This window comes from Primulina huaijiensis, chromosome 14 (assembly GCF_012295235.1).
Source record: "Primulina huaijiensis isolate GDHJ02 chromosome 14, ASM1229523v2, whole genome shotgun sequence".
Lineage (NCBI taxonomy): Eukaryota > Viridiplantae > Streptophyta > Magnoliopsida > Lamiales > Gesneriaceae > Primulina > Primulina huaijiensis.
The window spans coordinates 19,725,747-19,738,920 of NC_133319.1; the positions used below are offsets into that span (position 1 = coordinate 19,725,747).

The 13,174-nt window shown below is 34.2% G+C and overlaps 3 protein-coding genes across 3 annotated transcripts; 2 read left to right on the forward strand and 1 right to left on the reverse strand.

The window, feature by feature from the left end:
• The first annotated feature begins 1,422 nt into the window (after positions 1 to 1,422).
• LOC140956504 (cold-regulated 413 plasma membrane protein 2-like) lies at positions 1,423 to 3,282 on the forward strand. The gene is made up of 4 exons (XM_073413262.1): positions 1,423 to 1,782; positions 2,423 to 2,530; positions 2,620 to 2,690; positions 2,906 to 3,282. The coding sequence occupies exons 1-4, from the start codon at positions 1,598 to 1,600 to the stop codon at positions 3,157 to 3,159; spliced, it is 618 nt and encodes a 205-aa protein (XP_073269363.1). The 5' UTR covers positions 1,423 to 1,597; the 3' UTR covers positions 3,160 to 3,282.
• A 2,712-nt stretch (positions 3,283 to 5,994) lies between these two features.
• Positions 5,995 to 7,708, reverse strand: LOC140956641 (RING-H2 finger protein ATL65). Its single transcript, XM_073413476.1, has one exon. The coding sequence runs from the start codon at positions 7,421 to 7,423 to the stop codon at positions 6,269 to 6,271; it is 1,155 nt and encodes a 384-aa protein (XP_073269577.1). The 5' UTR covers positions 7,424 to 7,708; the 3' UTR covers positions 5,995 to 6,268.
• A 1,816-nt stretch (positions 7,709 to 9,524) lies between these two features.
• On the forward strand, positions 9,525 to 9,797 carry LOC140957474 (mitochondrial import receptor subunit TOM6 homolog). The gene has a single exon (XM_073414760.1). The coding sequence runs from the start codon at positions 9,624 to 9,626 to the stop codon at positions 9,786 to 9,788; it is 165 nt and encodes a 54-aa protein (XP_073270861.1). The 5' UTR covers positions 9,525 to 9,623; the 3' UTR covers positions 9,789 to 9,797.
• Positions 9,798 to 13,174: the final 3,377 nt, after the last annotated feature.

Genomic DNA, 13,174 nt, shown 5'->3' on the forward strand with positions numbered 1-13,174 from the left:
GAAGTAATTCAACATATTGTTGTACGTCGAACAGAGTGTGTCATTATCTGTTATATTTCTGTAATCCTCGAAATTGGATAATGTGTCGCTCGAACAAATCAAAAAATTTATCTAGAAAGCAGAATTACATATAGTCAGCGAAGGGATCTGGTTTGCCGGCCGATAAGATCTCTGAGATTTACAAGCCAGCTGGGTTGGTTTGGTACCCAAACATCTACATCCGAATCCGAAGAAGTGGCCAAGCTAGCAACGATGCTACTGCTAAGCTCTTAGACTTCAAGAACAATGCTTGATTTGTCTCACATATCTTTATATGTGAGACGAATCAACTTTGTCTTTATTTATAATAATAAATAATATTATTTTTTAGTGCATGAATCAAATAAAATATATATATAACTCACAAAAATTTTAGTTAAAAATATTTTTGCCTAATATTATATAAAAGATAGCATATGCTGTAGTGACAAAATGTGCACATACGCTCTGCTATTCATTTGAAACAAAACAGCACCATATCGTCCTATATATATGGACAAAATGTACGTGTGGATGACGTTGTTTATCTATGTTTGTATCAATTGAAGCCAAAAGATCTAATACGTTCCAGTTTAGAGATTTAAATGTCACATCAATGAATTTGGTGCGGCAATTAGAATCTTTAATTGTGTGTTGTGTTTACAAAACATTGCGCTTGCAACTCCTGCGCAAGGCTATAATTGTTCTAAGGTTTTGTCAGGTTATTTGTGAGTAAGAGAATTCTAACCTTGTATCAGGACTTACGGATCAAGAGACATTCTCCGATAGACCTCTTTCTGTATAATTTATTAAAACAGTGATCTGATTATCACATAATTTAGCCGCACTCTTTCGTATACTTCAGGAGTCTATTGATGAAAAGGGACCAAAGAAAGCTTGAACTCAATTCCTATAGCGATGAATATGAGCGCGATTGAAATTTTTTGGGTAATTAAGTGAAATAGATAAAATAATACATTGGAGTTGAGTTCAAATATAATAATATTCTAGCTCGACTCAAAAAAATTTAAAATACTCGAACTCGACTTGATAACAAATAATTCGATTCCGATTTTATTTTAATTTTAAATAAATATATGTGTATTACAATACTTCAATATTATATTATTAAGTTTGAATATATATTTTTTAAATGGGTGTGTGTGTGTATATATAAATCGAGTAGAACCACTGTAAGTATAGTTTTTCAAAAAGAGAAGAATTTGACTAATCAAATACCCACCCCACGTCACCATTACACCAACTTCATAAACCAATTTATCCGATGGAGACTAAATGACACGTATCAACGGACAACTGCTCACAGCTGGTTGTCCGTATATGAGAGCTGTTACCAAATTATTGCAGGCCGCGTGGCGATGCTCCTCGAGGACCTTCTCGTTTCGCACACGTTGACTCTGCCACGTGCACCTAAATTGCGTCGTCTTACACGAAATCCCATCCTGTCTCGGCCCTTTTTCTAGCATTATCGTTTCCCAGAAATCCATACAAAGTCGTCTTTATAGATAGTTATATTATATATCAGCATACTCCAGCTGCGAAATTCTTCAATCTGAAAATGGTGGGTGGGAAGATGACTTATCTGAAAATGAAGACTGATTACGAGGCGGAGAACGCGCTGATCAGCTCCGATCTGAAGGAGCTGGGGAATTCTTTGCAGCTTCTGGCCAATCACGCGTTACTGGGTGGCGGGCTTGGGTTCGGGACCTCGTTCCTCAAATGGGTCGCTTTCTGTGCTGCTGTGTAAGTTTCCCCTTCAGTTCTTGCGTTGATTTTTTGCTTCTGTTTCCGAACAAGGTGTGAGCTTATGTTTTTATGGAGTTCGATTTGGAGTTTGAAGATGGAAAGCGCCATTGTAGGCTCTAGTGGGGCACTGAAACAAACACCGACAAAGGTTAAAAATTTGAGATATTATGTTTCGAAATCTTGGTCGAATAAATGTCATTTCTTTGAAATTTCTCCTCGAGTTTGTGTGAAGATATTTCAGGTCTATGCAACGTATTTACTCGATTCTTAGAATAAAATTACATTCCTTCATAGATTATAGTTCTAGATTGCAATAGGGTACTGTTGGCCCTATGACATATTCTGTGCTGTGTATTGAATTTCTTCTTGAAATACTTTTTTGTTCTTGTTTTAGTACTATCCAAAAAACAAAAACAATCAAGAAACCAGTTTGTGTTATACTAAAACCAGACAATTCTACATGTAGGGTGTTGAATAGTGTGTTTGTCGGGGTAATAATCAATAAAACCTGTAGAGATCTTGCTTCGGATTCGTTGGAATCCATGCGTACTCTAAAAGTCAAGCCAAAGTCATGCTATTCCTTTCCGTCATATGCTGTTTTATCGTTCGAGTTTTGAGAATGTTTTTGTATCTGCAGTTACCTGTTGATCTTGGATCGAACAAACTGGAAGACCAACATCCTTACATCCCTTCTAATCCCTTACATTTTCCTCAGTCTTCCGAATTGGTTATTCCACTTGCTAAGGTAACTGAAACAACCCTTCACTTCTCTTGTCCAAGAACACATTTTTACCCTAGTAGCTGCGGTAATAACTTGTATGGACAAACATACAGGGGAGAAGTTGGAAAATGGATTGCTTTCATTGCTGTCATCCTACGCCTATTCTTTCCTCGACGTTTTCCAGGTATCTCACGGCAAGCGTTCAAGCCATAAACCGAACTACGTGCAATGCAAGACCAGTACCAGTGATTCATGGTCTTTTTTTTTTGTTCTTATCTGTCTCACCCAATGAATTTACTCTAATTCTTCCCCTGTTTAAGATCCCAACGTCACGTCTAATCCTACGTTCCCCCTCAGCTCAAATACAATATCATTAAGTACAATAATTTGTGAATGCAGATTGGCTGGAACTGCCGGCATCATTGATTCTTATCATCGTGGTGGCTCCGAGCTTATTCGCTGATGTTGTAAAAGGACACTGGGTCGGACTCGTTATCTGCCTCATCATCGGATGTTACTTGCTGCAGGAACACATTCGAGCATCCGGTGGGTTCAGGAATTCCTTCACAAAGGGCAATGGCATTTCGAACTCTATTGGGATACTCCTACTCTTCATATACCCTGTTTGGGCCCTCGTTATTTGGATTATCTAGATGAACTATCAGCGATCTTAACTGATTTCGGGTGTGAAAGAAAACTACCGTTGATCCATTTGCTTTTGTTTGACAATCTCTTTGTGAATGTGGGTGAATAAAGGACAGCTATTTGTATCTCTATTCTGAGAGCAGAGCTCGTTAAGATTCAAATTTTCATGCGTTTACGGTCTCTTGTGACATTGTTAAATCTCGGATTTTCAAATATCTAGATTTTAAATATATTCAAATGTATTTTTATAATTTAAAAAAAACAATATATTTCAAATTCGATTCCATAATCTATGAATTTCAAATATATATGTGTTTTTACAAGAACTTATTCGAATAAAACCAAGTGAAATCGATTTTAGTAAATAGCACATCGAACCACTAGTGATTGAAAATTAACCCAAATTTTGTTAGATTTTAAATTACATTTTTTTTTGACAAAAATTTGTGTGAGACGGTCTCACGGATCGTATTTTGTGAGACGGATATTTTATTTGGGTCATCCATGAAAAAGTATTACTTGTTATGCTAAGAGTATTACTTTTTATTGTGAATATCGGTAGGGTTGACCCGTCTCACAGATAAAGATTCGTGAGACCGTCTCACAAAAGACCTATTCATTTTTTTTATATGATAGAATAATTTGACTCTCTTTTAATGTAATTTAGAATTTCTGAAATAGCTATAATTATGATAATTAAGCAAATACTAATATAGGTTGATTGTAAAAATAAAAAAATTGCTCTTAAAAATTTTAATATTTATAATAAAATTACATTTTACGATAATAATTAATATCAAACTTATTACTTGCAAGTTATTATTTTTAAAACAAGCCGTTCAAATATTTAGATGATCTAATAAATTAACAAAACTTAATAAGATATTTTATTTATCATAATTTCCGGATAACACAATACTATGATAAAAATTGAAAATAGTTATATTGAGGAATCTATTCGGTTGTAATAAAATTTAATATTTTATAAAGATAATATTATAAAATAAATTTATTTATTTAGATCGATAAATTTTAAATAATAATAAATTTATTGAATCGTGTGTAAGTGAATCCGTTTGACCAAGAATTTTGAGTTGAGTTTCTTTTTACTCTTTAGTTTAAAATTTGGTCCAATAATTGAAAAAATTGGATGAGTTGGCGTAATGAATTCTTACAAACATCATCAATATATATATATATATATATATTAATATTTTTAGCATAAAATAACAATTTTCAGCTAAAAATATTAATTTTCAAGAATCAGGTTGAGTTAGATATATATACTACAAAATTGATATGTAAGATCGTATCATGAGATTTTTATGTTAATTAATAATGAACTTAATAATAAATAAATGCATAAAACGCATATGATATAGTCATTTTTAACACAATTGTATAAGTAAGAAAACTGAAAAAAAAAGCCACCAAATTATAACCATTTAAGTAAAAACTTTGAAATATAATTAGGCTCATATAGATGACAAATACCCATAAAAGAATATGAGTTTGAAATAAAAGATAATGTAAAATTGATGTTTTTCCATTGATAATCACTAATAAAAAAAACCGTAAAATAAAAGAGTTAGTTAAAAACTTCATTTCACTAATTTTTTTGTTGGGCTTAGAAACTCTAAAAAACTTGATTTTGATAATAAATAAATTTGTTATTATGTTTCTAATATTTTTACTCATGTGTAAAGTTGCTAACTCAAGATGAAAACTAAAACTCGAATTTAGTTAAATTGAAAATCTGAAGTTTAAGTATTTTGATGGTATCATACACATCATTGATGTAAATGATCAGTAGCCAAAACTACATAACAGAAGATCCAATTTAGAACAAGTCGTATTTCAAGTCAGTTGGACTAAATCGAATGTTATCTAGGCAAACTGATGGCAGTAAAGCTCACCAGTGTGGCTTTTCAGCAAGGATCAATAGGGCATGAACAGTTTTGGTATTTTGATCGGCATGATCAGCACAATTATCTAAATAGAATGATTTAGCATGCGTTACGAAGCAAAGAAAATGATCTACGAATCATCTAAATAAGTCAAAGTTTGAATCAACGTTTAAGATGTTGATAAATGACGATGAAAATACTATTTCTGCACATGTTAAAACCAACAAAACTGATTTCAGCAGACCTCATCAGTTTAATTCAGTATAGCTGACGGCATACTTCAAAATCAGTTAGACTCCATAAAAGTGGTTAGCAAAGAGGAAATGACCGTTTCAATATTAGAAATAGTACAAACACTTTTTTAATGGTTATTTTTTTGTTCCAAACGTTCATATAATTGTCTGATACTATAAATACAACATTTTGAATATCAAATACAATATTTGGAAATGTGATTCAAAGCATGGACAACTTATATGAACATATTAACTAAAATGAGAGCAAACCAAATTATGATGATATATTTAAAACATATATACACTCTAAATATCCTCTAACAAATACATGAGAGTCGATGTTCAAAATTTAATTGAGTGAATTTTTACACAAATCTAATTATGGATTGTGATTATAATTTGTCGTAAGATACGTTAAATATTATACTTGATACGAATTAATGAAAATATGAAAAGCACCCACTTGCAATCCTAGTTGGTGGGGGGTTATGAGAATTCATTACATATTAAATAGCCAACTCGTTGTGTCGGATTTAATTAATATTTTTTTAAAGAGTCGTGACATAAAAAAAATTATATAATATGCTGGTTGATTTATAAATTTTAATCAAATTAATATCAAAATATAATTTTCGATAGTTAAATTCGAATTTAAAATTAGCTTCGAAGACTTTTGCCTAACGATCAAACAAGGTCACCGAAGCACGTGCCAGTTTCATTAAATTCCCCTGCAAAGATAGCGAGACAGTAAAATAAAACCCAGCCAGCTCTTTGCATTAATTATAATCTCATCTCCACCGTTCCTTTATCTCATCTCAACCGTCCAAAAAAAATAGAATAAATACATTACTTACACAAATTCTACAAAGGCAACCACTCGCAAAATCTTTTAATGCGCCTCGCTCCATTTAATGCTCCCCATCCGAAGCTTCAGACGCCATCATTGATTGCCAGCCGTCCACGTGTCCCCATACTCACCGTCTGCTCAGCCTCTCCGGCGAGAGCAGCGCCTCGGGATCGCCGCTCCTTAGCCGGCTCGGGGAGGAGGATCTCATGAACATCGGGCTCGCGAAGGACTTGCTCCGACGCGAGGATCCCAGCCGGACGCTGGACTCGGATGGGGGAAATAATCCGCCGATGCTTCGCCGGCGGAAGAATGGGGATTTCATGCCTCTGTAGTAGCGGAACGAGAAAACCCTAGGTTTTGCGAGTGAGGTGAAGGGGGAAGGACGCTTGCTCCAGAAGCCTCGCCGATATCGCCAGGGGGAGGCTGTAACTGGCTCTAGGATTAATCTTTCGGATCCTAGGTTTCTTTCGAAGCCGAATGAGTATGATCGTTTGAGCAAGAAGTCGCGGCGGTTGAGCCTGTCTTCGGATTGATGATTGCTCCGCAGAGGAGAAGGTTCCTGCGTGATTTCTTCCATCATTGCAGCTTCTGTTTCTATTGCGGTTTCGGTTAGCGGTTCGAGCATTGTGCTCTCGAGTATCAGGTCGTCTAAGCTCGGTCTAATCCTAGCTGCCATTAATGGCATAAACGGAGACTCCTGACGGAGTATTCCTGCGCGGCAGAGAGGGCAATTCGCATGCGAGCGGAGCCATATGTCTATACAGTCGACGTGGAAGGCATGCGAGCAAATGGGAAGTGTGCGAACGTAATCGTTCTCTTCGAACTCGATCAAGCACACCGCGCAATCGTGGAATCCGCTTTTGCGCATGTAAGCGGAGAGAGGAATGGTTTTGATGATCGCTTCGTCGAGTCCGTAAGGCGAGAGGACATGGAAGGCGTCCGTGGGGTCGAAGGAGTAAGGCTGCGACTCGATATCTCCGGCGGAAGAGGACGGGACGTACCGGCGGCGATGGCGGCGCCAGCGCCTGTAGCGGCGGTAGTTGTGGAGGAAGTGGCGGGAGAGGAGGCGAGAGTATGTTATGATGAAGAATGCCGTCGCGATGATGACGACCATGGCAATCAGCGGCGGACTGAAGTCAACCGGTAGTTTTGAGGAGGGCGGGGAGGATGATTCTTTAGGAGAGGTACTCGAAGGCGGCGGTTCGGAACGCTGTGGACGTCGATCGAAGGAGGAGTGGTGGTGGTGGGGTGACGGCGCGGGTGCTATACGGTGGCGGAGCATGGCGGAGGTATTCTGAATGTGGATGTTGTCGACTGAGTGATTTTGTTTTCAGTAGGAAGTTTTGGGTTTGATTGGCATTCGACACGTCATTTTACTGAATTGAATGCTGCCACCACCACCCTTGTTTCTACGATCTCCACTACATTTTTATAATATTTTTATTTTATTAATTAATATTTATTTCAATCTGTTTTATTATAATTTATATAAATTTACAATATCAATCATTCTTTGTTTATTTATTTATACAATTTTTCATCAAAACATTTAATGACTGATTTGATATAGAATGTGTAAAGTGATGATGAATTATAAATTTTATTTTCTTCTTAAGTNGTTTCCGGTCACACTCAGTACTCCGTTATGAGAAAGAGGAACGATTTTGGAAAGGGTGACAGAGCTGAGACTTCAATTTGAGGGAGCTAATCAGTTTGTGTAATTTTATATTGAGTGGGTCTCATGTGAGACCGTCTCACGGATCTTAATCTGTGAGACGGATCAACCCTATCCATATTCACAATATAAAGTAATACTCTTAGCATAAAAGGTAATACTTTTTCATGGATGATCCAAATAAGAGATCTGTCTCACAAATACGACCCGTGAGACCGTCTCACACAAGTTTTTGCCTACTATATTTGTTTATAAAATTTATACTATAATGTTATTTAAAGTTCAAACTATTCTGATTTAGTAAATCGTATCTAAACTATAAATATCACATCTTAATAAAATAATATATATTTTTTACATAAAAATTATAAAATACAAAAAAATAAAATAAAATTTAGTATGCATGGACGTATCCAATGCCAAGGGGTACTTGCATTAATTAAGTTCTTATAAGAAACTAGTTCTTTGAGTTAGAGAACATATATCATCAAATATACTTGAGCTAAGCTTTTAAGTTCGATAATCTCAAACGGGAACAAAACAATATTTGAGCAAGCTCTAACAAGTAAGCATAATATCCATAACTCGTTTGCATCCCTAAATACATGTATGTTACCCATTATATGTCTGAAATAAACTAGCTGTTCTCTGCAATCTTTCTACAAACTTATCTATTTTATTGGGATATAATATTGTGTGTACTAAATGCATGAAATTCCTTTTTGTTCCACAAAATTATTAATTAAAGCAAGAAAAAAGGTGGTGGTTTTACGCTATCTTGGCACTGGAATATTTGGTTGGATACGGTTTCGTTCATGTTACTCACATGGATATTATTTTTACTCATTCAACATACGACACGTGTACTCAACAGATAAATCATGATCAATCATTCATCTATTCATTATAATCGAATGAGTGACCATGATTCATCACTCAAAATATTTATCATGTACTGAATAGATGAATACACTATTCATATGAATAACATCAGTCAAACCAAAACAACTATTGGATGGTGTTGTTGTATAGGAAGAGTAAGACCATTATGATTTCGTTTTGAGTCTTTTGACTATGGGAGAGGGTTGACCTAAGGGATAAAAGAGAAAATCTAGTCTAAATATATGTTACTATACATTAATTAAAAATATGACTATAGATTTATAATAAACTATCTTTAATTGATTGACATGACCACTTCGTTATTAAAAATTGACAATTTATTTCATATATATTTAAAAGAAAAAAAATTATTCGAATTAAGAAAGTCAGAGTCAACCCAATTTTCAGTTGGTAAAAAATTATTTATGACTAATTAATTATTTATTTTTTAACCCAACCACTTCTTATCTATACTATTATATTGAATGTGAGGACATGATAATAACTATTTAGAGAGGATATCAACTTTTTTTTTTCCAATATTACCCTTATATTATACTAATATTACATTTTTGTTTTTTTTGTTTTAATTTCAACACACATTTTTATTTTTATTTATTTTTATTTCAACAATTCACATGTCAATTTAGTCCCTCCATAATTTATCAAATTTCATTTTAATACATATAAAATAATAAAAGTAGCTCAAAATAATCGTGTGTTCCGTATCTCGAAAGATATTTACAATCCATATGGGCCGAGGCCCAATACAAAGTAATGGGCCTTTATCAACTTACACAGAGCGCACACAAAAAAAAAAAAAAAAACCCTCGGCACCCAAAAGCTAGGAAAAATAGTAACGAGGGCGTAGGGATTTACATCGGTCAACACTACCCACACATATCAATCAATCGGAGCGGCGAAAATGTTTCCGGGATTGTTCATACGAAAGCCGGACAAGGCGGCGGCGATGAAGCAGCTGAAGAGCCACGTGGCGATGTTTGGGGTTTGGGTCGCCCTCATTCGCGTCACTCCTTACGTTCTACACTACTTCTCCGATCAGAAGGAAGAACTCACGCTCGATCTCTAGCTTTTCCGAGGTACCTAAGTTATTGAGATCGATTTTTTTTGTTAAATTACGCAGAATTTTATCGTTCTTTTGATGAATACTCGCTGAGATCCGAATTTAATGTCTACTCTACTGAAGTAGGATTCGAAATAGCTATGTTTTGGTTCATATATTGTTTTTGTTTTTCGGTGATTTAGTTGCCTTCGATCTTCAAAACCTTAGTTTAAACTTGTATGGTGTTAATTGAAAGTAAGAGCTTCACGTGTGCTACTGCAACTAAAAAATAAAATGATCTAGGATTCTAGTGACAGTTTGAACATCTAAAAGTATGTATAGATTGATTACTTTCAGAGGTGGTACGATGATGAGAACTTTAATTGAGAAAATTTGATAGTTTACGGAGACGAAAGTTCTCTATTATTTGCATCTAAATTTTACAGATTAGTCGAGTGTGGCTAAAAGTAGTGTATACATCAATTCATTCGCGTATGAGCTAACTTTTGTTAACGTAAGGCGACTAGCGTAAGCTCCATTTGCTGATTTACAAACTTCATCGGTCGTTACCCCGAAGATACATTAAAGCACTGTATTGACCATATAAAAAAAATTAAAATTTTATGCCTAATTTTAATGAAGAATCAAGTTTTACCCCAGTCTCTCCATGAATATTGTGTCTTCCTCCGAGTGCGAGCTATACTTTTACAGTGTGCTGTGTATTGAGGTTTATAACCTACAATTTCTTGTCAACACATTATAAAATGGATCAGTTTGCTTGTAAGTTATTGTGCACGTAAGATGGCATGAACCTCAGTAAATATGAAATCATATGTGAGCTGTAGCGAATTCGTGAAAATCTTAAACCCCACCCCTACCCGCACCCGTGTGTCGCAAAAATCTTGTCAAGTAAGGACATTCCATTTCTCGACTGCTAAGGTAAATGTTGACCCAAGTCATTTTAAAGGCCTTGTTAGTTTCATGGAAAATGCTGGAAAGTGAGGGTAAGCGGGAAAAGAACGAGTAAACGCAATTTTAATGGAAAAGTATTTCATTCCCTAGTGTTCGAATTTTTTTGATTTTTCCCAGTCTCTTATCAAAAACCAAAAAAAAGAAGATATTATGCAAAATGGGAACTTATTAAGCATTGAACCCGACCCATTTATCCTATTTTCCAGATCGGTGTAGCGTGTAGGTATCTAATATTTTTCCTGTACTATTTTGTTTGATGAAATAAACATAGCAAGATTTTATATTAGGTTCCCAATTCCTCCGTAACCACTGAGTTTACTGATTTTTATCATCTTGTCTAGTCTTCATGCAGTTGATGTGAATGAGCACTCTGGAACAGGGATCCAAGAGTTGTGAGTAGTAGTTTCCTAACGTTTTCCGAAATCCCTTAGCTTTTGAACCCTACGGCAAAGAGATAGCTCAGCAGGTATTTTAGATATAGAATCGCAGTTCGATTTTATTTTCAAGTTTTGAGGATTTTAGTGATGTTTCTGTAGGTTTATGGACCTCATTACCATTTTGCATGAACTTTTTCATGCTAGTGGAATATTGGTTGTGTTTGAAATAAAATTTGCTGCAATTTTCTCTGTTTCTCTGAAATTAAAAAAAAAAAAAAACTGCCTGGAATTTTGGAAATATATACAGTTTAATGTGAAATGACGATTTAGTATATTTCAATCCACAAAAAAATAATGTGGAAAATTGTTGCTTATGAATATTCGAAAATTTCTTATTCGAATGGGAGGTTCTAAATTCAGGTCAACCTCTTAGTTAAACAAGAATTTGCATTAAGAAAATTGTGTTTATGAATCCATTTTATAAGAAAATTGTTTTTTTTTAAAAGTAATCTAATGCAAAATTTTAAAAAATTCTAAAACTATTCATTTAAATTAATTTATCTTAGAATCGAAAGGAACTAGAATGTTAAAAGTTTCTAATACTTGTTGCACGACAAATTTCTTTACAATCAACACTGCAAGAAAAAATTACAAAAATTAGTACTTAATCATAGCACGACTATTTATCTATTTGTTATAGCTAGGTTTTTTTTGTTGTACACAACTTCTCCATAGTTATAAACTTATCCGTAATTGAATCGATATTACAAATCCTTCCCAATTTTCTTCTTATATTCAATATAGTAAATGTAATTACGATCATTAATATTTGGTGAGTAAATGTTAAAACACAATATTTATATTGTTAAATTTTTAATGATTAATTATTCTGAACAATTTATTCACCACATGAAAAAATGTCTAGCCCCAACTTTTTTTTTTTTTTTTTTTTTTTTTTTTTTTTTTTCAATTTGTGTCTTTTGAAAGTTTAATTATTTTATTACTACATGATTGAATATCAATTTAACTAGGCACTATTTGGTTCGAAACATGAGATAATAAACTATGTATAATATATAGATGATAAATATATAATTGAATATGAATTTTATCAAGCACGCTAAATTTAACAACGGTTTCAAAAACCCGCATCCGTTTGTTGTGGTGTACTAATTCTAAGATTACCTATTTATTTTGATTTCGTGCGGGTATGGATACTTGCGGTGGTAATGCGATATGCAGGTGGCTATGTTATTGTTGGAAATGCGACGGTTCCTAGCAAGCATGGACATTGCTGCACGTAAATTTTTGCAATATTTGAAAGGGAAATTTTTTTTTTGGTTCCTTATTTTATTTTATTTTGAGTTTGGATCTATTAAGTATACAAAGTTCGATTTTGGTGCAATAATTTTGATTATTTTTTGTTTTAATCTTTATTTGTAGAATTACTGACGCGACACCAAAAAATATTGATGTGATATGACGTCGACAATTGGTGACGCTCCAGAAAATTCTGGTGTGTTGGTCGCCATATCAACAATTTGATCAAATAACAAGAAATTTAAAAAGTTAACACATTAATATCAAAATATGACAAATTAATAGACTAAAACCAGAATGAGAAAAGTTAATTGAAAAAAAAATGTGACGAAAACCTCAACAAATTTTCTCTAACACAATGATTTGAACTTATGGTAATAATAATAATTCGAACAGCGATATAATACATCAAAAAGAAACAACGTAAACAGAATCAGGAAACAAGAAGACCCTGAAATGCAGTGACAACATGGCGTCAGCCAATGGTTCAATTCGTAGCAGGCTGCGCGAGGCTCGACCAGTGAAGAAGGACTATGCTAATATTAGAGACACAAGAAAATAATAATGGGGCTTTCCATTGATGTTTCTAGACGAAATTTGAGCAAAGCAAGTTTTAATTTAGATCAGAGCGATGAATATTGTTTGTGCATGTATATGGGAGCTACATATAGCTTCATAATTTTCGAAAGAAAAAATTGATAAGATGTGGGGTTGGTTAAAATGTCACCGTTTCGCTTATCTATC